At 42.8% G+C, this 26,953-nt stretch overlaps 1 protein-coding gene across 12 annotated transcripts in view; it reads left to right on the forward strand.

Annotated features, from left to right (window-relative positions):
- The first annotated feature begins 4 nt into the window (after positions 1 to 4).
- The window catches only part of XRRA1 (X-ray radiation resistance associated 1), a 97,731-nt gene continuing 70,782 nt past the window's right edge, over positions 5 to 26,953 (forward strand). For 5 of the 12 annotated variants that reach the window (XM_017885253.1, XM_017885251.1, XM_017885255.1 and 2 more), the window contains exons 1-7: positions 5 to 259; positions 5,023 to 5,090; positions 10,685 to 10,782; positions 14,784 to 14,968; positions 18,309 to 18,380; positions 21,966 to 22,038; positions 24,937 to 25,034. In XM_017885253.1, coding sequence (XP_017740742.1) covers positions 10,689 to 10,782; positions 14,784 to 14,968; positions 18,309 to 18,380; positions 21,966 to 22,038; positions 24,937 to 25,034 — 522 coding nt within the window. In that variant the 5' untranslated portion in view covers positions 5 to 259; positions 5,023 to 5,090; positions 10,685 to 10,688. Of the gene's footprint in view, positions 260 to 5,022; positions 5,091 to 10,684; positions 10,783 to 14,783; positions 15,012 to 18,308; positions 18,381 to 21,965; positions 22,039 to 24,936; positions 25,035 to 26,953 lie in introns of those variants that run through there. The other 7 variants (XM_017885252.1, XM_017885254.1, XM_017885261.1 and 4 more) reach the window with 7 other exon arrangements.

The raw sequence follows: 26,953 nt of genomic DNA on the forward strand, positions 1-26,953 counted from the left end.
GTTTGGGGCTTGCTGGCGCGAGGTAGTCAGAGGACGTGGCCGCGGGGCTTGCTGGGACTTGTAGTTAGACGTCCTGGCTGTCGGTTGCCGCCTACACTGTCTGCCGTCGCGTCGCAGTTACTAAGGCGTGGGAAAGGTAGCGGCAGGCACCACCGTGGAGCGGCTCCGAGATCCCCGGGAGGGTCGCAGGCGCGCATCCCTCCTGACTGGGACTTCGCCTCCGCAGACCCATCGGAGGCTGAAGCGACGCCGGAGGCAGGTGCGACTAAAAACTTAGTTTCCGAGTTTGTCTTTCTCAGGCCCAGGTGTGGAGTTTCCGAAGGAGTGGGCAGGAGCCCGTCCTTCATCCTTTTCTAGCCTGGTTGTGGCACTTACTGATTATTTTCTCAAGCAGCTGTCATTTTAGCTGTTAGTAATGTTTTCGTGTTACGGAGAACTCACATTTACTGAGTGCCTACTGTCTGCCAGGCAGTATCCTATGTGCACTTCCAGCCATTTTCTCTCTCACTGAGTCCCGCAACATCCCTGTTAGGTGAGGAGGAAACTAAAGAACCTACCCAAAGCCAGATAGCATGTATCTGAACTCGGTTTTCAAGCCGGCATTAAAAAAATCAATATATATTCCTTCTGACACTCTGCGTTTACGGTTTTAGGATGTAGTAGGAGTCTACATTTTAATTAATAATTTTTTTCACAAATATATATTGAGCACCAATATTGTACTGATGGATACAAGGGATCAAGATAGACCTGGTTGCTACTCTGGTGGAACTACTCCATGACAGAGTTATCAAATAGCAGAATTGTATTATACTATGCTCTATTAGATTGTATTGTTTTTTAATTCCTATATATCCCCCATAAGCATCTAAATAATTAAATAATTTTGAGTTGCTTACTATGTAGCAGGCCCTATTCTAGTCACCAGGGATATGTTCCTGAATAAAATAGACAAAAACTTGTCTTGGGGAAGCCAAAATTCATGTGAAAATAATTATTATCTAGGCCGGGCATGGTGGCTCACGTTTGTAATCCCAGCCGAGGCGGGCGGATCACCTGAGGTCAGGAGTTTAAGACCAGCATAGCCAACATGGTGAAACCCCGTCTCTATGAAAAATACAAAAATTAATAATAAATAATAAAAAATATAATCCCAGCTACTTGGGAGGCTGAGGCAGGAGAATTGCTTGAATCTGGGAGGCACAGGTTGCAGTGAGCTGAGATCAGAAAGAAAAGAAAATAATTATCAGTAAATAACTAAATTATTACTAAAAAGAAAATAATTTTCACTATATAACAATAACATAAGATGACATTTCATTACCTCTCTGAAGCAATCCCTGGACACTCTAGTCAGATGCCGCTGTAGCTTGTTGCCATTTATCTTTTACAACTTATTTTTCTTTTATTTAAAAGAAAATGAGATGATATACCATTGCCCTAGTCCCTTTTTTTTTTTTTTTTTTTTGAGACAGAGTCTCACTCTGTCACCCAGGCTGGAGTGCAGTGGTGGGATCTTGGCTCACTGCAACCTCCGCCTCCTAAGTTCAAGCAGTTCTTGTGCCTCAGTCTCCCAAGCTGTAGTCTCTGTAGCTGGGACTACAGACACATGCCACCATGCCTGGCCAATTTTTGTATTTGTAGTAGAGAAAGATTTTGCCATGTTGGACAGCCTGGTCTTGAATTCATGACCTCAAGTGATCCATCTGCTTCGGCCTCCCAAAGTGTTGGGATTACAGGTACAAACCACTGTGCCAGGCCAACTTCTCATCTTTCAAGATCCAGCTCTAATGCCACCTACCCTGTGAAACTATCCCTGATACTTGCTTCTTCTTTCTTCACCCACTGCATGAAGTGCTCCTGTGGCATTTTGTTCATGGGTTGGGTTAGTTCAATTAACACTCATTGAGACTTTTCCTTCAGTAAGCCAGGTCCTGTGTAAGATGCAGGATAAAGAGATAAGTAGGACCCAGGCCTGACCTGATCTTGGAGATACTCACAGCCTGGTAGTGAGGTGGGGAACAGACAAGGAAGCAGGCATTATATTACAGTGTGGTATAGTGCCTGTATTAGTCCATTTTCACACTGCTATAAAGAATTGCCCAAGACTGGGTAATTTATAAAGGAAAGAGGTTTAATTGATTCAACATGGGTTCTTTTCTATTTCCCTAAGTATTGACTGGTCTGAGAAATAAAGGGAAAGGGTACAAAAGAGAGAAATTTTAAAACTGGGTGTCCGAGGGAGACATCACATGTCGGCAGATTCTGTGATGCTCCCTGAGCCGTAAAACCAACAAGTTTTTTATTAGCGATTTTCAAAAGGGGAGGGAGTGTACGAATAGGGTGTAGGTCACAGAGATCACATGCTTCACAAAGTAATAAAATATCACAAAGCATAACTTGGACTTGGGAAGGGGAACATCACACACCGGGGCCTATCATGGGGAGGGGGGAGGGGGGAGGGATTGCATTGGGAGTTATACATGATATAAATGATGAATTGATGGGTGCTGACGAGTTGATGGGTGCAGCACACCAACATGGCACAAGTATACATATGTAACAAACCTGCACGTTATGCACATGTACCCTAGAACTTAAAGTATAAAAAAAAAATAATAAATAAAAAAATAAATAAAATAAAATAAAATATCACAAAGCAAATGGAGGCAAATGGAGCAAATGGAGATCACAGGACCACAGGATGGGGCAAAATTAAAATTGTTAATGAAGTTTTGGGCATGCATTGTCATTGATAACATGTTTATCAGGAGACAGGGTTTGAGAGCAGACAACCGGTCTGACCAAACTTGATTAGGCAGGAATTTCCTCATCCTAATAAGCCTGGGAGTGCTACGGGAGACCAGGGCTTATTTCATCCCTTTGTCTACTATCGTAAAAGACAGCCATCCCCAAAGTGGCCATTTTAGAGGCCTCCCCTCAGGGACGCATTCTCTTTCTCAGGGATGTTCCTTGCTTAGAAAAAGAATTAAGTGATAGTTCTCCTATATGCTTTTGAAAGAAGAGAAATATGGCTCTGTTCCGCTTGGCTCACAGGCAGTCAGAGTTTAAAGTTATCTCCCTTGTTCCCTGAACATTGCTGTCATTCTGTTCTTTTTTCAAGGTGCCCAGATTTCATCTTGTTCAAACACATATGCTCTACAATTTGTGCAGTTAACCCAATCATCACAGGGTCCTGAGGTGACATACATCCTCCTCAGCTGACGAAGATGACAGGATTAAGAGATTAAAGACAGGCATAGGAAATCACAAGGGTATTGATTGGGGAAGTGATAAGTGTCCATGAAATCTTCACAATTTATTTTCAGAGATTGCAGTAAAGACAGCCATAAGAAATTATAAGAGTATTCATTTGGGGAACTAATAAATGTCCATGAAATCTTCACAATTTATGTTCTTCTATCATGGCCTCAGCCAGTCCCTCTGTTCGGGGTCCCTGACTTCCTGCAACAAACTCACAGTTCCGCATGGCTGGAGAGGCCTCAGGAAATTTACAATCATGGCAGAAAGGGAAGAGGCAGGTCTTACATGGTGGCAAGCAAGAGAGGGCAAGAGTGTGAAGGAGGAACGGTCAGACAGTTATAAACCCATGAGATCTCGTGAGAGCTCACTCACTATCATGAGAACAGCATGGGGGACCACCTCCATGATCCAGTCACTTCCTACCAGGTGTCTTCCTCAACACGTGGGGATTATGGAGATTACGGTGGTTACAGTTCAAGATGAAATTTGGGTGGGGACACAAAGCCCAACCATGTTAGTGCCTCCATTAAGAAGTGGGCTTGATGGCTGGACAGGGGGGCTCACGCGTGTAATCCCAACACTTTGGGAGGCTGAGTTGGGAGTTTGAGGCAGCCTGGGCAACATGGTGAAAACCCATCTCTATCAAAAATACAGAAATTTAGCTGGGCATGGTAGCACACATCTGTGGTCCAGCTACTTGGGAGGCTAAGGTGGGAGGATTGCTTGAGTCTGGGAGGTAGAAGTTGCAGTGAGCTGAGATCATGCCACTGCACTCCAGTCTGGGTAACAGAGTGAGACCTTGTCTCAAGAAAAAAAGAAAAAAAAAAGTAGGCGTGAGGAGACTCAACCTAAGGAGAGGGAGATACAGGAAAGCTAATCTGTATGTAGCCAGGCAAGGAAGAGGGGCAGAAATGTGATAGGCCAAAGGAATGGAACAAGCAAAAATATGCGTTACTGCGTGTGTGTGTGTGTGTGTGTGTGTGTGTGTGTGTGTGAGAGAGAGAGAGAGAGAGAGAGAGAGAGAGAGAGAGAGAGAGAGACAGGGAGACAGAAAGAGAGAATGTTTGTTTTGGAGGAAGCACTACAGTCAGATTGGCATTAGTTGTGTCAAGTTTGAGATAGAGACCAGAGGTAACTAAAGCTAACCAGGAAGTCAGCCTCCAAGTCTGGAACTTTGACTTTTTTTTCTACTGTATAAAGTTCTTACTTGTCTTAGATAATGTAACCTAGGGGTTATGTGCCCTTCTTGGCCCATTAGTTGTAGATCCACACCTTCTCACCTAATATTCCTAATAGGGAACTGGAATTTCTACGATAGCATCCAGGTCTGCATGCCTCCTACAAGCTTGAGTGTGAGTCATCTTTTGTATTATATGTATGGCAATATCTTTTCCCGGACTGTGTCTTATCTTTAACTTTGACTTTGCTATTTTTATCTGGCAGAAATTTATTTTGTGTAAATAATCATGTAAACGATCCCTTCCTTTCAGATTTGTGCTTCATGTGTCTGATTTAAGCACTCCAGCCATACCCCACTATCATAATTATATTCTCCTATACCACCTTCCCATCTATGTCTTGTCTTTATCTCCGTCTCTGTATCTTTATCTATCTATTTCTTGGATCTTTAGTCCTATAGGCAAGGACTAAAGGCAAGACAAATTTTGGAGTAGAAGGCTCACAGTAGAATATAATTAATGAGAAAGTTCAAGAGCTGTGAATAGCAGGCTAAGAAGGAATGTAATATTTATTTTACAGGCAAAGAAACAAGTGAAGAAACAAAAAAAAAAGGAAGTCAAGGGGACATTCCCGAAGTCAAAGATCAAGTAAGTACTCTGGAGACCTGAAACCAGGTCACCATATTCTTTAAGTTACTGACGTCTTCTCCGACAGCCATCACACCTAACATTTTCCAGCCGGCAAATTACATCATATCTAACATTTTCCAGCCAGCAATTTACTCATTCATTCCTTCATTTACCTCTCTAGTGAATGTGTGTGATTGGTCATGAGAGAGAGTTCCTGAAAGACATATTGACGGAATATAAATTTGTCCCCATCCATCCATCTGTCCATTAATCTTCCAAACATATTTTTAGTGAGTTGTAGGCTCTATGCTACATGCTGGGATTACACAGCTGAATAAGGTAATTATAGGCCCCACAGCAGGTGAGAAGTTGATGAGGGGAGAGCAAACAATTATAATAAAGTCATAAGTACTATACTAGGCGAAGTATGCAGTGTTGTAGGAACACATAAGAAGAGCCTCCAACCCTTTGCAGGGAAGATCAGGGATCAGGAAACTCATAGTGCCCTGTGTTGGACCAAAGGAGGTACCAACATTCATTCATTTACTCCACAGATATTTATGGAATCTGTTATGTTAGGTGCTTTGTTAGGAATAAATTGATGACTACCACTGATATTGCCCTTTCCTAGGAAGGTTTTAGAGTCTAATTGATGGGGTGTGTGTGTAGCAGATATATGTATATATATTTTGGTCCTAGGAGTGCCATCATATCCTTCACTTGGCTCGCACGTCTATTGTGTGCTTCGTATGAGCTAAGTCCCAAGGGTGGAAGAGAGACAGTGAAGTAGATGTGTTTCCAGACTTGGAAATCCATAGTCCATTGAAGGTCCCCCTTCATGATCGTTAGTAATCTTATGAGGTCAGGCCATGAAAGAAATACTGATGAAAGACTTTACAGCTTAGCAAAAGCAGCAGTTATTTCCACTGGCAGGTTCAGTGAGGGCTTTGTGGAAGGGTTGGCATCTGGGTGGAGTCTGGAAAGATGCTTTTTTTCTATCCATTCTGTCCATTATTACCTAATTTATTTCTTACTGCAATTCTCGGAGGCACAGAATTTGTATTGTCATTTTACATGTGAGGAATCTGAGGCACAAAGAGGTAAAGTTATTTACCCATGGTCACTCAGCTTGATAGTAGAAACTAGAGTCAAATTTAAAAGTTGTTGCACTTCCTATTGCATCACTCTGTATTCATAGAATTTTTGTCACTGCCAGGAAACCTTCTCTCAGCATACCTTGATCCGAGCTTTCCACATTGCTCTTTTTTTTTTTTTTTTTTTTTTTTTTTTTTGAGACCGGAGTCTCACGTGTCGCCCAGGCCTGGAGTGCAGTGGTCCGATCTCGGCTCACTGCAAGCTCCGCCTCCTGGTCACGCCATTCTCCCGCCTCAGCCTCGAGTGCTTGGGACTACAGGCGCCTGCACCACCACGCCCAGCAGTTTTTTTTGTATTTTAGTAGAGAATGGGTTTCACCATGTTGCCAGGATGGTCCTTGATTCTCCCTGATTGTGATCCGCCCGCCTCCGGCCTCCCAAGTGCTGGGGATTACAGGCTTGAGCCACCGTGCCCGGCCTTTTTTTTCTTTTTTTTTTTTTTTTTAATTGAACTCTTCCCAGACCCTTCGAGTTGTGGTCTCATCTCACATACCTTTTGTGGCCTCCCTTCCCCTGGCCAGCGGCTTGCAGGTTCCCCAATCTCTGCTACCTCAAATTGCATGAATCTATCTCAGCACATATTTGGAAATGCCTAGATCACTTTAAGGACAAATTTTAAGAGCTTGAGGTTAAAGAAACTTAATCTTTGAGGTGGTCTTGGAGCTGAATCATAAAGGATGAGATCAACCAGGTGAACAAGATGGAGAAGGGGGTTTTAGGCTGAAGGAACACCAAGAACAGAGGCAGGGAGGGCTACATGTGAATGATCTGTTTTGGGAGTGGAAGATGACACTGTGAGCCTGAATGGGTAAAACTAACTGGAGCTGGAAAGGTTAGGACATAGGACTCCAAGGACTTTCAAGAACAGGCTTAGGCATCTGACCTTCATGTTTAGTGGGAACCCAGTCAGAAAACTGTTGTACTATTCTAGGTGGGGAGACGATGAATGATTTAATGAAAGCAGTGGAGATGGAGAAAAATAGACCACTGGAACAGTATTTCCGAGCTCAAATTGTCATGACTCAGTGACCTGTTAGATGTATGGGATAAGAAAAGAGGAGCTGGGACTAGTATGTTCACGTTGCATTGAGTGGTGCTGTGCATCTTCAAGACAAAAGGAAATGTGTGTTATTGAATTTGAAAATCCCAGTAGTCAGAGTTTTTTTATTGAATGGGACTTATTGTTTAAATTTCCACACCATGAAAATAGAAGATCAGGCTGGGTGTGTTGGCTCATGCCTGTAGTCTCAGCACTTTGGGAGGCCAAGGTGGGTGGATGGCTTGAGCCCAGGAGTTTGAGACCAGTCTGGGCAATATGGTGAAACCCTGTCCTTACAAAAAATACAAAAATTAGCCAGGCATGGTGGCGTGTGCCTATAGTCCCAGCTATTCAGGAGACTGAGGTAGAAGGATTATTTGAGTCCAGGAGGTTGAGGCTACAATGAGCCGTGATTGTGCCACTGTACTGTAGCCTGGGTGACAAAGTGAGACGCTGTCTCAAAAGAAAAAAAAAAAGATCTATCAGAAAAAACAAATGTAGCCTGGAGTTGAATCTGGCTCTCAGGTGTTTGGTTTGGCCTGCACATTGTTTTAAAATGGCAAACTAGTTGCCAACCCTCAAATAGGAGATTTCATATATAAGGCAGACTTTCCTTGAAAAAAATGTGAAGATCTGGCAACAATGACTTAGGTTTCTGTATGGCAGCAATTGGTAAGAGCTGACTAGTTGCTGCCTCTATGAGCATGTGCACTCTCTCTCTCTCTCTGACACACACACACACTCCCTCCTTCTACTTTCTTCCCCTCGCCTCCAGCTTTCTTCACTCACTCACATGGCCTGCCCAACTCCTGTAACCATTTGTGTTTGCAAGTCCTGGGTAAAATGTAGGTTTTTCCAAGGTTTGACATCAGACTGTGGTGAACAATCTGTGAATGACAAATGGTAAGTGCAGTTGTGATTAGGGCTATCTGTTCCTTTGAGGAACCGTTTTTATGCCTGTTTCTCTGAAAAGAATAATAATTTGATGAAGAAAAGACTGAGTCATACCCTAGTCAGAACTATATTCTCTTTCCAGCTTTTTTGCATGTGCATGCATGCACGGGTGCGCGCGCGCACACACACACACACCCCTAAAGAATTTCTGACTCACTGTAAATTGGTATTGGCGAGTCTCTGGGAGCCACCCCATAGCAGATAGAAAATGGAAGGTTATTTCTTTTGTGCTCTTTTTATTCTCTAGGTGTTAGGGAAATGGAACACTCAGGATATTTGAGATCTGTCTCCCATCACAACTGTCCCTGAGGGAGCCTGCCCTCTCTCATCCTCAGTGAGGGAACCCCTCCCCTGGATGCTAGGTGCCCTTCTTCTTGCCTTCTCAGGGATGGCTTTGCAGGTCTGCCCATCTCTCTCCTGCATTGTCAGTCTTTCCTCCCCTACTGGCTCCTTCCTCTCAGGCTACAGATGTAGTCAAGCCTTTCTCATCCTGTTAATAGCATAGTAATGGAAAATGAGCAGCATGAGTTAGCCATGTGCCAGATACTAAGGCGTTTTCTCCTGTAATCATCAAAACAGCCCTATGAAGTAGGTGCACTTACTGTCTACATTTCACAGAGGAAAAAGCCAAGGCATAGAAAAGTAACTTGCTCAAGGCCAGACAGCTAGTAAGTGGCATAGCTAGGATCTGAACCCATGCAATGAGCTTCCAGAATTTATTCTCGGTAGTGACTCTGTCTGCCAGGGCTAGGACTAGGGTGAAGGCCAAGTGCTGACACTGCATTTGCACAACTCTGAGAGAGAGCACATGTCCCCCAGGTGTTCCTTAGGCACCTTGCTCACCTTCCCCCAGCACTGGCCCTGATATCACCCATCTCTCAATTTTACCTTCCATCTCACTGCTGTCTTGCTTTTCTCCTCCCTTTCACAATCAAGCTTCTTGAAAAACCTGCTTATATTCACTTTTTGTATTCCCTCGCCTTCCATTCACTCTTTCATACATAAAGTCTGACTTTAACTCCACCCTTCTTCGAAACTGACCTCCTACTTTCTCATGGCCTATTTTCGGTCCTCACCTTGCCTGACTTCCCTGCCTCTTTCATAGAGTTTTCTCTTACCTTGGCTTACCTGGCAGCTCCCACTCTCCACCCCCCAGTTCTCCTACTTCTCTAAAATTATTTTCTTTTGTGGATCCTCCAGGGCCTTGTCCTCCTTTGTCCTCACATTTTTTTTTTTTTTTAATATGGGGTCTCACTGTCACCCAGGCATGATCATGGCTCACTGCAGCCTGGACTCCTGGGCTTAAGCGATCCTCCCACTTCAGCCTCCTGAGTAGCTGAGACCACAGGCTTGTACCACCATGCTGGCTAATTTTTTAAATTTTTTGTAGAGACAGGGTCTCACTGTGTTGCCTAGGCTGTGTCCACACATGAAATGCTCATACTTCTAATTGGTCTTGCTCCTCTTTTTCTTTTCTGTTCCTCCCTTTCTCATTCCTTTTTTCCTGTCCATCCTTTTTTTTTTTAATTCTTTAGTTTATTAACATGAACTCTCATCAGCTTATCCCTGGGTTGCTGCAATACTCCCCTACCTGCAATTCCAGTTGCCACTGGGAGCTGCTTTCACCTACTATTATTTTTGTCAGATCTCTCTTTCTAAAGCACAGCTTGGATTATGGTTCTGTCCAGCTCAGAAATTATCCATAGCTTCCAGTCACCTACAAGATGAAGCCTGAGCTCCTAGCCTGGTACCCCAAGCCCTTTAGGAGCAGGCACCATCCTTCCTATCCAACTTTATTGTTCAAGACTACCAAACATACATCCCTCTCCTTCTTGGGTCACATTGTTTCTTTACTGTGCACAACTATGCCCCTCCTGTGGCCCTTGCTGTTTGGAATGTTTATCCTTCTGTCTATCAGAAAACTCAATTCATCCGTCAAATACTATCTATCCAGTTCAAGTCTCATTATTTGTACACTATTGTCTCTAAAATGTGAGCCCCTTCTCCGAACTCTGTTAAAACAAAGAAAACATCTAGCACAGACTTAATATGTATCAGGCACTATCTTTCTCACTTATTTGTCTTTTAAGTTAGGTATTATAACCCCCATTTTGCAGGTGAGGAAACTGAAGTTCGGAGGAGTAGAGTAACTTGCCCAGTCACAGAGCAAGGAAAGACAGAGCCAGGATTCAAACCAAGTCTGTCTGAGCCCGAGGATCATGTTCTTTCTAGGGTTCTGTTGGGTTAGGATTGATTTGAACTGAAAAACCCAGGGTCTTGTTTCCCTCTTCATATAAACAGCCAGCCCATTTCTGAAGGAAGAGCAGTGGGGCCTCCAGGTGTCAGAGGCAGGGTGTGTGCAGGGTGTGGTGGTCCTGGTGGGCTCACGAGCTGCACTGGAGTAAGAGTGCTCCGCTGTGTCTTTTCACTCTTCTGCTTCCTTGCTTTCCTTGCCTGGCGCTCAGGGAGATGGCCTCCTCAGGAATCTACAAGCTGGATGATGGGAAGCCTTACCTGAACAACTGCTTTCCAGCCAGAAACCTGCTTCGTGTGCCAGAGGAAGGTCAGGTGACTTCTCAAGTTGATACCTTTTCCTCGTACCTAGCTCCTGCTTTAGACCATCTCACATCTACTTGTTCTTCTCCAACCCCTTCACTGCTGTTCCCTGCTCTACCCAGTCCTTCCCCCTCCAGTCCTGGTAGCCTCCATGGGACTTCTAAAGTGCACCTTTAACCACAGTGCCCCTTCTGTTCAGTAACTTCTCATTGCTAACTCTTTTAACTGGCATTCTGTGTCATTCTGAGTTTAACCTGCTCTTACCCTCTGCGACAACCCATTTCCTTCTTTATGCTCTATTCCACGGTGCTCGCTTTTCACATAGCTTTTTTATTTGCCCTGAATGTTCCAGCCCTCATTCTTGTTAGCCAAACTCTTCCCATCACACAAATCCCAGCTTTTCTTCTACTTCTTCCAGTAAGCCATGTCTGACTACCCTAGTCCTCAGCGCCTCTCCTCTCGTGAGCTGTCTTCCTGTCTGTATTTCTTATTTGGTGAGTGATTATAGTCTGCCAAACTGCTTAATAAAATGGCTTAAATTTGACTCTGCTAGGTAGATTTTCAAGTATTTATCTAGTTAAAAAATTCCCCAGAGCGGGGAATTGCCGTAATAAGAACCCTATAGGTGGAACACTAAGTATGGGTTCTCTGGATTGGATTAGTTGCTTTGAAAGGGTAGGGCAGGCCGGGTGCGGTGGCTCAAGTCTGTAATCCCAGCACTTTGGGAGGCCGAGACGGGCGGATCACGAGGTCGGGAGATTGAGACCATCCTGGCTAGCACGGTGAAACCCCGTCTCTACTAAAAAATACAAAAATCTAGCCGGGTGAGGTGGCGGGCGCCTGTAGTCCCAGCTACTCGGGAGGCTGAGAGAATGGCGTAAAACCCGGGAGGTGGAGCTTGCAGTGAGCTGAGATCCGGCCACTGCACTCCAGCCCGGGCAACAGAGCGAGACTCCGTCTCAAAAAAAAAAAAAAAAAAAGAAAGGGTAGGGCAAAGGAGAAGTACACCTTGTTTACTCCAGATGTTGTAACTTGTTGGTCACTCTGTAGATGGAATATTGGAAGAACCTTCTCTTCCTGCCTGTCCTTTCTGCTTCTCTAGAGTGATTTTGTTTTTCACACAGAGACTTTCCCTGGCCACCTACCTATCAGACACCTTCAAAGGGAACTATCAGTATGAACTCATAGTTTATCTCTTTGTGTCTCTCTCTCTCTCTCTCTCTCTCTCTCTCTCTCTCTATCTCTCACACACACACAGACACACATAGATGGATAGCTACAGAAATAAATATAGTTGTATATATCTATATGTCTTAGTGTACATATGTGTATTTCCCAGTCCACTAACAGCAATGACACCTCAGCAGCAAAAAGCATACCTAGTATCTACATCTTGGTTTCTAAATACCATTCTCCAATGAAAACAGCATGGGCTTCTTGGAGAAATAGCTGTTTGCAGGACTAGGGCAGAAAAAATACAAGTTGAGTTGGAGTATCTTGTGGTGCCAGAAGTAAAGAAGTGCTCAGAAAAATAATGGGGCATGTTGAAAGGACACAGCCGACTTGAAGGTGCTCCCAATCACCAAAGGTGGGACAGTTCGAGCAATGAAATAAATAATGGCGGAATTAGGTTGTAGATCATGGAACAACAAATATTCATGAGTCTACTAACGTAAATGAATACTTGAATATGTAAATATGTGGGGGAAACAAAATAGCTCTTTCTTTTCTTTTTTTGAGATGGAGTCTCTCTCTGTTGTCCAGGCTGGAGTGCAGCGGTGCAGTCTCGGCTCACTGCAACCTTTGCCTCCCAGGTTCAAGTGATTCTCCTGCCCAGCCTCCTGAGTAGTTGGAATTACAGGCACTTGCCACCATGCCCAGCTAATTTTTGTATTTTTTATAGAGATGGGGTTTCACCATGATGGCCAGGCTGGTCTCGAACTCCTGACCACAAGTGATCCACCTGCCTCGGCCTCCCAAAGTGCTAGGATTACAGGCATGAGCCACCACTCCCAGCCAGCTCTTTCTTATAGTAGAATTCCAACTAGAAAATGTAGAAGGAATGAGGGAAATAGAAAGTCACTATTCAAACACTACAGTAATAATTTTTGTAGGTAAGAACCCTTATAGGATGTTGCATTAGAGTTCTTCAGAGAAACAGAACTGGTAGGAGATAAACAGGACTAGTAGGAGATAGGTAGGTGGGTAGACAGATTTTTTTTTTCAAGGAATTGACTTCATGTGATTGTGGGGGATGCAAGTCTGAAATTTGTAGGGCAGGCTGGCAAGCTGGAAACCCCTGGGGAGGAGCTGAAGTTGTTGTGTTAAAGCAAAATTTCTTCTTCCTCTAGGAAACCTGTTTTGCTCTTAATGTCTTTCAATTCATTGGGTGAGGGCACCCACATTACCAAGGATAGTCTCTTTAACTTAACATCAACTTACTGTAAATACTTAATTACATCTACAAAATACCATCACAGCAACACCTAGATTAGTGTTTGATTGAATAACTGCATATTATAGCTTAGCAAAGTTGATGCATAAAATTAACCATCATGGATACTAGAATAAGTGGGTAAAAGTATGATGAGAAACAGGATATTTACATAGTCTCTTTTTTCTCCTGTTGATCTCCTGACATGCTCTGAGCCTTCCTTTCTGGCCTTGTTAGGGATTTTGGCACCAACTCAGGCTGAGGTCCCTAGCAGTCAGGGATATGAAGATAGGATAAAGTAGAAGCAAAGTCCATGCCCCAGATGAGGGCAGCCCTGGGAAATGGGGTAACTGGAGTTATCAGTCCCATAATGGAAATGGGAAATGGCTCATATGAGACACAGGACAGGAACTGCATCCAAGAAGCAGGATGGGCAGCTGTGCTGTATGAGCCAGGGCAAGTCCCTGAGGCAGGGATAGTCGGCTTTCCCAGAAGATAGCCAGTGGTTAGAGGCACAAAACTCGTTCCCACAGCACCCTTTATATTATTATTATACTATTGTGTATAGGATGTTATATTATTATGACTCCTTTGAGTTAGGGCTTCCTTTTTATTCATTCTCATACTCCCAGTTCCCAGCATAAAGTAGATGCTCAGAAAAGATAGGAATGGATGACTGTGTGGGCAGGGGCTATAGGACAGAGTTCATTCAGTCGTTTGTTCAGCAACAGTCACGATGTGGTAAGCTCTGTGCAGGCCTTGGGAATACTGAGATGAATGAGTCAGATAAAGTCCCTGCTCTTACGGAGCTTCCGCTCTAGAGAAGGAGACAGACAAATAAGTGTACAAATAAAAGAATTAAAGATTGCAATGAATACCATGCCATGAATAAACTGCTGGTGCAAGAAAGAACAGATTCCAAAATATGTTATGATTTTTGTTTGGAGGGCTTACTAGTGAACCTCATATTCTTTTTGCTTATGCACATTTTAAAATTCTTTCTACAGTAGACATGTATTATTAGGTTTTTTTTTTTTAAATGCAAACTGTCCTACATTTTCTTATTCTGAGTTTCTAACAGCATCTTTTCTGTGTACTGATAGAGGTTTGGGAAGATGGAACCCTTGAATTGAGGTCACACATTAGGCATTACTCAAGAGATGACCAGTAGAAGAGTAACTGGCATGCGTGAGAAAGAGCAATCAGCTCTACTGAGGGGCAAAAGGGAAGACTACACAGAACAGGAAATACTTGATCTTAGTTTTTGAAGGAATAATAGAATTTGGAGATAAAAAATGTGAAGGAAGGAATTGGGCAAGTCATTCCACCTCCTTTTGTCGCAGCCTTTTCATCTATAAAATAATGACAGTAACATGTTTTTCACTGGGTTTAGAGGTCAATTAAATGACATACCTAGGTAGATATCTCCCCTGCCCCCAGTTGCAGTCCTGTGTCTGGTGCATGTTAGGTAATCAGGAGCTATTTTGAGTTTTAGTATTATAAACAAAGTCTATAATTGCACTCGTTGTAACTTTGTAGTTTTCCCCTTTTCACTGTTCTAATTTTCTCAACAGGCCAAGGACACTGGTTAGTGGTTCAGAAAGGTAACCTCAAGAAGAAGCCCAAGGGTTTGGTTGGAGCACAGGCTGAACGTCGGGAAAGCCTGAAGGTGACTTCTTTTGAGTTCAGGGGGAAGAAAGGGTCTCGCCGGGAAAATCAGGTGGACCTTCCTGGACGTATCCTGGACCAGGCTTTTCTGGTGAGAGTAAATGCATCCTGGAGTGGCCGGCACATCAGCTAGGGTATGGAGGAAGTGGGGAAGGATTTACCCTGCTCTGGCACAACTACCCCCAGTCTACTCCAAACTATTAGAGTGATATTGGCAAATTGAATACAGCCAGGATAATGAAGGGACCCAAAAGTTTCTTGACATGTGAAGCTTTGTTGATAGCTACCTAGTGAGATAGGTATTGTCATCCCTTTTGTGTTGTTGCCATTGGGCAGTTGGGAAAACTGAGGCTCCAAGAGGTAATTTGCCTTGGCTGAGGTTCCACAGCTAGTAAATGGCTGATCCAGGGTTAGAACTCTGGTCTACTGACTCCAAAGCCTGTACTTTTACATTATGTGAGGTAAAAACTCTTACTGAGTTGGAGAGGCAAAGGAGCAGGTCAGGGGAAACAGTCAATTGAAAATTGCATTCCAGCACCTAGTAGGGTTGAGAGATTCCTGCTCTGCTCATTGGGGCGATCTCTACAGGATTGAGTGGGACTGGGGAGATCCTGCTCTCCCACAGCCTTTGTCCTTTGACTTTAGTGTTTGGCTGAAAGCTAGGGGAGCTGACCAGATACTACTTAGTGCCTGGGGCAGGCTTTACAAAGAGGACTGGGGTGGTTGTGTTGGAAACCAGCCAGGTAGTTTCACGTCTGCTCTGAGAAATGCCTCAATGGCTTTGCTAAGAAGGATATATTTTGTAAATCAATATTAATGTACTGTCCAGTTCTTATAGCTCCCTAAGAACTCCCTGGCTGCCTGCTTTGTTTCCAGATTCTGCTGTGGTTCCCAAGAGATGGGTATTTGCACAGATCAGATGTTGAAAGAGACCTTTGTTGGTTTCATCTCACTTCAAGTGGGTAGTATAAGCTTTTTGCAGTCCTGTGGAATCAGTTTCATTATTATGTCCACTTCTCATTGGGAATGAGGAGGACTGAAATAGTAATACTGAGGAGGGGCAGAAACACTTCCTGTAGTGGCCTTTTTTTCTTCCATTGTTTCCAAATACTTATACATTCCCACATTCAATAAATACGACTTTTGCCACTGTGGGAGGCAGGAGCAATAGGGATGTTTCTCAGAGTTATGGGGTATCCACTCTGCCTATTGGATGGTTTCACTTGAATGTTTCATTGACAGTTGAATCACAGCACCAATGCTCCTACTCCAAATCCCAAAACAGACCTCTTTTCCAGTATCTACTTTACTCTCTCTGTTGGCACTACTATCTACCCCATCGCCAAGCCAGTACCTGAGGTTTTCCTTGACATTTGCCTCTCCCACACTGTCCCCACCCCAACTTTTACCAAGTCCTGGCACTTTTACAAAATAGTTTTCAAATCTGTTTTCTCGTCTCGACTGTCATGACCCTCATCTGGGCCACCATCATCTCTTATTGGACTAATTCAAACATTTTCTATCTGTTGTGAGCCAATTAGGATGCTTTTATGTCACCTGAAAAGCCAGAGGCATTGTTTAGGGTAGATTAATTTACTGGATTAATGATGTCTTGCAAGGCTTGGGTTCCTTCTGTCTTTCTACTGTGCCATTTTACATGTTACCTTGTCCTCTTGGACTGATTGCCTTCGTGATCCTGAGATGGCTGCAGCAATTCTGGTCATCACATACAGAAGATAACATCCTGAGGTAGAGAAGGGATTGCTACTGTCTAATGTCTTTTCAGAAGGGATTGTTACTGTCTAATGTCTTTTCAGAAGTAAGAAAATGCTTTCCAAAACTGGTCCCCCTCCCCAACCCCAAGCAGCCAGTGTCTCATTATCTAGACCTATATCACATACCTGAACAGTTATGAGTTAGGGGAATGAGACCTCCATGATTGGTTTATACAGATCAAGACTTATTGCTTGGAGCTGTGGCTTAAGAACATTCCATTTGGAGAAATGTGAATAACACTGGTGTTCTTTTACAAGGAAGAGTAGTGGTTATTAGGAAAGTAATTAACCAATCTGGTACATTGGTCTTTCCCCTTCCTCTCCTGTCTTCTCATCTATGTGATGTAATCTGTCTGATATGTCTATGTGTAGCTGATGTTACAATTTTTATAAAATTACTATCAGCCCCCTACTAAAAATCTGCTTTCCATTTGTTGTAGGATAAAATCCACACTCCTTTGTAGAGCCAGCGTGGACTCATGATCTCATGGCCATCTCACTAACCTTATCTTGTTTTTCATCCTCTCAGAAGCACCTTGCTTTTTCCTGCCTTGGTAGACTTCATAATCCCTACTACCCACTTTCGTGAGACCTATTTAGCTCTTAGGTCTCTGAAATATTACTTCCTCAAGTAAATATTTCCTCGTTCAGACTGAAGTTAGGACCTCCTGTTATATCTCTTATAGCATCTTGAATTTCTCCTTTAAAATATTTATCACATTTATAAATACGTACTTGCTACTTGGCTTCCCATGACACTGTAAGCTCTATAAGGTTATGGAATGTCTCTGCTTTTTCTTCATTGTCTTCCCAATGCCTTTTAGTGCCTAAATATAGTGGGTACCATAAATAAATAATTAGCAAAAAAAGAATGAAGTTTGATTAAATATAGATGGAAGCTCTATAGCTAAAATTTACCTCTAACTTTTAAATTATGTCAGGTGACATAGGTAGTCAAAAGTGCGTAGAGTTTAGTGATTACAGATTTGGATTAGTAAGATCTGTCACTTGCTAACTGTGGTACCATTTTTTGGCAAGGCACATTACCTCTTTTAACCTTGTTTTTCTCATTAAAAAGGGGAGATAATCTTACTTATGTCAAAGGGCTTAGTTAGGATTAGGAGGAAGTTTGTTAATGTATTTGTTTTTTTTTTTTTTTTTTTGAGACGGAGTCTCACTCTGTCGCCCAAGCTGGAGCGCAGTGGCCGGATCTCAGCTCACTGCAAGCTCCACCTCCCGGGTTTATGCTATTCTTCTGCCTCAGCCTCCCGAGTAGCTGGGACTACAGGCACCCGCCACCTCGCCCGGCTAGTTTTTTATATTTTTTTTTTAGTAGAAACGGGGTTTCACCGTGTTAGCCAGGATGGTCTCGATCTCCTGACCTCGTGATCCGCCCGCCTCGGCCTCCCAAAGTGCTGGGATTACAGGCTTGAGCCATCGTGCCCGGCCAGTTTGTTAATGTATTCAGCAAAGCTTATGGCCCAGTTTAGTGTTTGGTAAATATTTGGTGAATGAATGGATGAACAATGAATGAATGAATGAACAAGCAAACAAATTATGACAAGTATAAAAGATTGCCCAAAAAGAGAAGGCTGAACGATAATAGATTAAACTTTGTAGGGGCCTTAAGAGCCAACTCTTTGTATTATGTTCCAGCTAAAGCACCACTGTGTGAGGAAGCCATCAGATCTGTGCACTGTTAATGTCAGTGGCCTGAAGTTCTCCAAGGTGAGGTCCGCCAGCAAAGATGTGATTGGCGTAAGCCAGACTTGAGATGGTGCACCTGTCTGTTGTGGTTTGTCTCTTGTACCTCCAGAGTCCCTAGGGACTGGAAATCTGGTCACATGGAAGGAGGGAGAGGAGGGTCAGACAAGGATTTATTGGGTAGAAACAATATTCAGACACAAACTTTTGCTACAAATTTTATATTGTCCTTGTCCCATTTGACATGAATTAAAGAAAGTTGCCTTATGGGCCAGGCATGGTGGCTCACGTCTGTAATCCCAGCACTTTGGGAGGCCAAGGCAGATGGATCATGAGGTCAGGAGCTCAAGACCAGCCTGGCCAAGATGGTGAAACCCCATCTCTACTAAAAATACAAAAAATTAGCTGTAAATGGTGGCGGGTGCCTGTAATCCCAGCTACTCGGGAGGCTGAGGCAGAGAATTGCTTGAATCCCGGAGGCGGAGGTTGCAGTGAGCCAAGATCGTGCCGGTGCACTCCAGCCTGGGAGACAGAGCGAGACTCTGTCTCAAAAAAATAGAAAATTGCCTTATGAAATTGGTTTCAAATTTGCCATGTAATTTTGTGGGTATATAATTCATTGTGTGACACTGAGTTCCCATCACAAAAGCCTACAAAAGACATTTCTTAAGTTTCAATGCCAGGGATTGTAATGGTTTTCCCAAGAAGCTGGTTCATTCCTAACTTACAGGTGCTGTGACTCATGCAATGAATCATGTTTCTTTCTTTGTGTTGGCTTATAGGCAGCTTGGAGCCATATTTGTGACCCACCATTAGCCAGTGTATATACAGGATATTATAACATGCATCTTTGGCATGTAGGCTTTTGTGGCATACCAAGAGAGATTACTTGTATGAACCGTAGCGTAGAGGTTCTAACCCACAGAATGGCCAAGTTTGCGGCAGAGCAGACTGCTCCTTTAACAAGGTTCTGCTTCACTTCATTTAGTACTTATGTTTTCAGAATTGAGTTACTTCGGGACAGGTTAGCCATAGAAATATATTCATCTTGTGGCTGAGAGGCCCTCCATTCTAGGCCAGCACATGGTCCTGGAGATTATAATATATAGTTTACATATAACAGTGAGACAAAGTCGTAGAAGAAGATTTCAGAGGTCTCTGTCAATTCAGCTTTTGAGGGCTACAACATGGCTGGCCAAAGCTCAGTCCCCTCATTGGATGCCATCTGTTCTTCTTTTACTTATTCACTCATCTGCTCACCAAACATTACCGAGGCCTAGTGTGTCTCTGTGCTATTTGCTGGAGGGTATAGAGGTGGCTCAGACACTGCCTAGCCTCTGGAGCATATAGTCCAGTAGGGAGGGAGGAGGCTGGGCTTAGATGGATATGGAGTTAGACGGGACTAGCTAACGCAGCCAATGAGAGAAACACGAGAGTGCTGAATATGACCTCATAGGACAGGCCCCTGACTCAGCCTTACACAGGAAGCACACCCTGGAGAGGGTGGTAGCTTAGCTGAGACCCATGGGATGAGCGGATGCTTGCTAGCTTTGTGGTTAAACCATAAAGGAAAATGTCTGTGAAATTTAATTAAAAATATCTATCTAACAAAAGTTACCATAAACAAAGGTAAAAGATAAGCTGAGGCTAGGATAAGATATTAGCAAGTAATATAACCAAAAGGTATTAGGATCCAGAATATGTCAAGAGCTCCTACAAAACAATAGGAAAAAAGCGAAACCCAGTAGAAAAATAGACAGTAGATAAATATGTTAGTATGCAGAAGAGGAACTTGAAAGGCCAGCAAATACAGGAAAAGATATTCAGCCTCATAAGTAATCAGGAAAATGCAGTGCCTTTTTGCAATAATCAGGCTGGAAAAAATCGAAGTTTTATAATGCCAATTGCAAGGATTTAAAGAAATAGGACTTCTCATACACTGCAGGTAGGACTATAAATTGTTTTAACTACTTTCGAGAACAATGTGGTATCATCTCATAAAGCTGTGTATTCCCCACAGCTTGATAGGAGTATATCATTAAAGAAACTCTTATGATGAGGAGGTGTGTATAAGAACATTAATTACATCATTGTTTGTAATAAAATTTGGAAACAGACTAAATGGGAATGAATAAACTTGCAATATATTCAAACAATGGAATATTGTACAGGAATTAAAATGGTTGAACTGGGGCCAGGCGTGGTGGCTCATGCCTGTAATCCTAGCAATTTGGGAGGCTGAGGTAGGAGGAGGATCACTTGAGGTCAGGAGTTTGAGACCAGCCTGGCCAACGTGGTGAAACCTTGTCCCTACTAAAAATACAAAAATTAGCCGGGCATGGTGGCAGGCACCTGTAATCCCACCTACTCGGGAGGCTGAGGCCGGAGAATTGCTTGAACCCAGGAGGTGAGGTTGCAGTGAGCCAAGGTTGCACCATTGCACTCCAGCCTGAGTGACAGAGCGAGACTTTGTCTCAAAAAAAAAAGAAAAGAAAAAAAAGATCGAACTAGAACCACATCTGTCAACATATGTAAATTTCAAAAGCTGCATGTATCGACACAGGTAAATCTCAAAAACAGTGTTGAGTGAAAAGGCAGGTTGCAGAATAATACCTACAATATTATTGCATTTAATGTAAAGTTTTACTATCTGTATCTAGCATTATATATAGTTGATAGATACACACACACGTGTATAATACAAGTATAAAAAAGGTATGGGAGCTGGGTACAGTGGCTCACACCTGTAATCCTAGGACTTAGGGAAAAGTGATTATTGTAAAAAGGCACTGCATTTTCCTGATTACTTATGAGGCTGAATATCTTTTCCTGTATTTGCTGGCCTTTCAAGTTCCTCTTCTGCATACTAACATATTTATCTACTGTCTATTTTTCTACTGGGTTTCGCTTTTTTTTGGCTGAGGCGGGCGGATCACTTGAGCCTAGGAGTTTGAGACCAGCCTGGGAATCATGGCAAAACCCCATCTCAGCTAAAAATACAAAAAAAAAAAAAATAGCCAGTCTTGGTGGCGTGTGCCTGCAGTCCTAGCGACTCAAGAGGCTGAGGTGGAAGGATCACCCGAGCTGGGGAAGTCGAGGCTGCAGTGAGCCCAGATTGTGTCACTGTACTCCAGTCTGGGCAATGGAAGTGAGACCCTGTCTCAAAAACAAACAAACAAGCAAACAAACAAAAACTACCAACTATGGGAATGATAGTCTGCAATTCAGGATAGCTGTTATGGGATTAGTGAGGGGATACATGGACGGGGTGGTAATGGTGGTGGTTCACCCTGTATAATATTTTCTTTAAGGAAATTTAAAGCAAAGACAGCAAAATATTCAGCTGTGTTAAATACATACATCTGGATAGTGGTGATATGGGTCTTCAGAGTGCCATTCAGTATACTTTTCTGTACATTTGAAATGTTTCATAGTGGAAAAAAAGCAGGAAAATGCTTACAGCACTCAAGTGGCTGCTCTTGTGCTAAGGATGTCCCTTATTCCTGTAGGTCTTTGTTCCTTCTGACAGTGGCCCTGAAGCTTCAGCAAGGCTTCTAGGCAGGGAACTAATCTTGTGGATATTTTTTTTTCTGAAATGCTTTCCTACAGGCTAAGGAAAATGACTTCAAGCATTTTCATTCTGTGATTTATATCAATGCCTCAGAAAACCTGCTGCCTCTAGGTAAGCTTTTTCTTTCTTGAAAGCTCTCTTCCTTCTCTTAGCCAGCACAGCCATTCACATGTGTTAGGATTTGTCTATCTATCCATCCATGATTGGCCGCACATCTCTTTCTTGGGGTATAATAGGCTGGGTCCTGGAGAGCATAAAGACCTCGATTCCAGTCCTGCTCTGGCACTACCTACTTAGAACATTTTTCTGTGATCTGCTACTTTTCTCTCTGTCAATGGGGATAATTCCCTTCTTTTTTTCCTCCCATTGCAGGATACCTCGCAGGCTCATATGAGATGGGTGTATAAAAATGTTTCTAAGCCTGTCAGGTGCTCCTGTGGGAGCATAAAACCTTCTGTTATTCAGCAAATCCACAGCAACCCCTGCTGGGTATTAGGACTATGTAAATACTTGGCTTTTAGAAATGAGTGCATCCAGTCCTGCTCTGGTGAGCTCATGGTTTGGTGAGAGAGATGGACTCAGATACAGATAGTTAGAGCAGAATGAGGGGAGAGCAGTGAAAGAGAGAATCAGGAAATATTATACAAGCATATGTGTAGGACTTCAAGCCAGGCCAGAGTGTCAGGAGGAACTTCTGAGAAGAGGAGCACCTAAGCTGAGACCAAAAAAATGAGTAGGAGTGATTCAGGAACTAGAAGGTAAGAAGGCATTTCTGACTGCTGGAGCAGATGTGGAATGGCAGCACCTGATCAGGAAGACTGGAGAGGTTTTGTATGTTTGCAAGGGAAGCATGTGGGGGACAAATGAAACTAGAGAGATTGACTTATCACTGGATTATCAAGGACCAGGAGTGAATTGGACTTAGTGCTATAGGCGAAAGAGAGCCTTGGAAGGGTTTTAAATAGAGAAGCTCAGTGGCAGTTGTGAGAAGAGTGGATTATAAGATAAGAAGAAGATGGAGGCCAGGATACCTGGGAGATTATTTCAGGTTTTTAGGGGCGTGGAGATGAGGCCTGAGCCAGGATTATGACAAGAAGAGTGCAGAGGATTGAGAGAGAGAGAGAGAGAGAGAGAGAGAGAGAGAGCGAGAGAGCAGAGGATTGAGAGAGAGGGAGAGAGAGAGAGAGAGAGATTGAGATTGGTTTAGAAGGAGTAGAAACCACAGGACTTGGTAACTGATAGACTGATAGGGATGTAAGGAGAGGGAGGAATCAAGGGGGCATTTCACTGAAACAGGGCACAGCACACTAGAGAAAAGGCAGGTCAGAGGGAAATAGGATAAGTTCAGTTTTGTTGCATTGAGTTTGAAGATTGTTTTCAAAGAAGCATGTGATGAGGTCCCGCCCTTTAGGAGACAGGGTGTTCTGTCAGGAGCTTGGGCTTGAAATACAAAGGCCAATAGGTGTATAAAAAGATGTTCAACCTCACTAATAATTACAATGGATCAAGATACTGTTTTCTGCCTGTCAAATACTGGCAGAAGTGAAAAGGGCTGATGACAGCCAGCATTGGTAGGGAAATGGATATTCTTGCATTGAACTGTGGAAGTATAGTCATTGATGTAACATCTTGGAGGTAATTTGGTAATGTTTCTTAAAATTTAAAGTAGTCATTGCCTTTAATCTAGTAGCTTTACTTCCAGGAAATTATTCCATAGAAATACACTCGTACAAGGCTGTTCATTGGAAACATCCAGAAATACTCACAAAGCAGCCTTTATTAGGTTCTACTGAACATTCGGACTTACAAGACTACCATGGGCCATATTTAACATCAGGTTCACTTAGAAGGCTCTAAATAATTCCACACAGAATGCCAGTACTGCCAGCATCAGGAGTTTCTCTTCAGTGGAGTTCCCAAAGCCATCCATGAGGCATTCTTTGTGCCCCTCCTCCCAACCCCCAGTGTCAGCTCAGGTACAAGACAGTGAGACTGTCATTGGGTGGATGCAAAAACCACCCTGGCTTAGAAATCTCATTCGCCACAGGAGCCAATATACGTTATAACACTTATAGACATAGCTTCTAGAGTTTCTGCAAAGGATATGTCCAATTATAGGAATCACTACACATAGGGAAGCCCAAAATTATGGTGCTCCCTTCAGGCGTTTATCATTCATTTACAGTTTCTCCTAGCCCAGATGTAATTTACCAACCTAGGGTGATTTTTACCACAAGTGATGCTGCCTGGAAATGCAGTTACTATACCATTGGTTTCAGGTTACCAGAGGAACAGGGCTAGAAAAAGTTCAGTTCTCATTCAGAGAGAGAAACTTTTGTTCATGTAGTTTCTTACCTTTTATTCATATAGCCTAAAGGCTATCAATAGGGAAATGGATTAGTAAACTAGCATATATCTATACAGTAGAACATCAAGAGATATTAGGCATATCTATATGTTTTGACATGAAATAATCTTTAAGTTACATTGTTAAGGGAAAAAGCAAGTCAGTACAATGTGTACAGAATGACTCTATTTTTGTTAAAAGAGGTATGTGTGTGTATTTTGATATATACATGAGAAAAAGTTGAGTGCTATATATGCAACTTTTAATACTTGTCTCTGGATGTTGGGATTAAACAGAACTTTTATTTTCTATGATGTTTGACTCTTTTCTTAGTTGTGTTTTAATTTTTGTAATCAGGATTAATGAAGATAATTTTTAAAATGTGCTTTGCTGTTGAGCAGACTTAGATTCAATCCTTGGCTCTTTCACTTACCAGCAATTTCATTCTGGCAAATCACTTAGTTTGGCTGCGGCTTAGTCAGCCATAGAATGGAAGTAGTAATCCCTATTTTTCTGCGTTGTTGGAGATTTAGAGGCCATGTATGAAGAGTACCTTATACAGTGCCTGCCTAACCCAGTAGGGACACAGTAAATGGTAATTATTAATATCTTTCTCTTAAGTCCTTTACAAACTGCAGACTCTCTTTCTCCTCCCCATATAGAGGCATTTCATACGTTTCCAGCCCTAAAGGAACTGGATCTCGCATTTAATGGCATCAAAACTATCTACGTGAAATATGGAGACTTTAAGTTATTGGAAGTAAGTTGGCGGTAGGAAGTTTTTGGTGCCCACCAAGTTCCCCTGTAAGGAATGAGTATAGAGCTTTACTGATTATAACTGTTGGGAAGGGGCTTGCTGGGCCTGTACAGCCAGGCCCTTGCTTCATTGCTGGCCTCTAGGGAGGGTGGGGGTGGGAGTTGTAAGGGTAGTGATAGTGATGGAGGTGGTGGTGACGGTAGAAGTGGCAGCAAATAGTTGATACCAAAGACTTAACCATGGTGCATGGTCCTGGAAAATAAATGCCAAAGGTCATGTCCAAGGGAGTCTGTGTGGAAAAGTGAGTTTTAAAATGGAATATTATAGGAGGGAGAGTTTTGAGGGGAGATCTGGATCTAGTGGAGGTTGAGGAGCCATGGAGCTTAAGAGCTAGGTGCAGCAGATTGGACCGGCTCAACTAGAGATATTATAGACTCATTCCAGAGACTCATCGTGGTCTAAGTGAGCTGAATCAGTCTCAGTGGCTGGGATGGAGCAGGCTATAGGCCTAGTCTATAACCTTGGAGATGAGTATGAATAGGGATTCTATGGGATCAGCAGCAGAGTCTTGAACATTTGTACATTCACAGCTGTTCTTCAAACCCCAAATTAGAAAATACAGAAAAATTTTGTTTGCATTCTTGGTTTTCTCCTAAATTTTCCCATAGCCATGTATTTTCTGCACATGTCCTCATAGTTCAAGTTGATTAGTTCTTCAGCTTTCATGAAGACTTGTGGGTCACTTTTTACAAAGGAACAAAGCTTTGTCACTACCTGAGAGTCACTGCATATGTGGAGAGTAAAGGACAACAGAATTGGAGCCACGTGTGGGGCTGGGCATCTGGCCACGCTCACTCACTGAGTAATAGACTCTTCTCCACATGCTGTAGTAGAAGTATTTCAGAGTCAAATCTCAGCAAAATGTCTGCACGTCATGAACCTTGAGGTCGACCCCAAAGAGCTGTTAACTTAAATCATTTCATCAGCAAACATCAAGGGTCAGCCATTCTTCACAAAAGCCTCACTTAACCTGGTGTTGTCAGTGAGGGGAACCTTCTACAAGAGTGAGTTTTTCAGAGTTGATGGCCTTCATATGCCAAAGCTTTAAAAGGTTTTAAGCTCTTGGAATAGCCATCTTCCTAAATTGGATTATATGTCTTTGCATTTTTAAAGCATATTCTGGTGACTGTAGTGGAACCTTCTCTCCATGGTCTCAAGTCATATTGAAGATAACAGTAATTTACTATGATCTGGGACAAAAGTAGTCCTCACACTTGTCCAGGAAGCAAAGCTCTTGAAAGTTGAATAAAATAGAAAATAAGTTTACAACAACTGGTGCATTTTTTTCTGTGTTAATAAATATTTAATAGTAGATTTTGGAATAGACAGAAGGAAACAGGTTTCAGATGGTCTAGAGATATAGGGAGCCATGTCCCTGACCTTTGAGCCTGGGAGCTTCTTAAGAATTTCCATTTATTTGTTTTCTACTTTTCAAAGAGTAGTCATTGAGCTCCTGTGTTGTGCATTGTACCATGCATTTTGTCTTCTTACCCTACCATTTCAAACCTGTTTCAAGTGCCAGTGGGTTGAAGGGAGGAGGCATGACCGTAGGCTCTGACCCCACAACTGACTAGCTTGGATCTAGTGATTGATCATGAGTGACTTTTTTGGAGGCCTTACTTTATAGTGTGATTGCATCTGATGAAGATGATTTATCCACAGACCTACCCTTACGAAAGGGTATTTACATAAGAGAGCAGATCAAAGTTAAGATGCAGAATATAAATGAAAACAGGAAATCTCTTGCCCAGCCATCTGTTTTCATCTGTCTGTGATTTGCAAGGGCTCCCTAAGAAGGATAAACCTGTCAAATATCCTGAATTTGCAGCTCACAGTAATGAATATTTTGATGTGTAATAAAA

Source organism: Rhinopithecus bieti, unplaced genomic scaffold, assembly GCF_001698545.2.
Source record: "Rhinopithecus bieti isolate Rb0 unplaced genomic scaffold, ASM169854v2 scaffold_14549, whole genome shotgun sequence".
NCBI classification, from domain to species: Eukaryota; Metazoa; Chordata; class Mammalia; order Primates; family Cercopithecidae; genus Rhinopithecus; species Rhinopithecus bieti.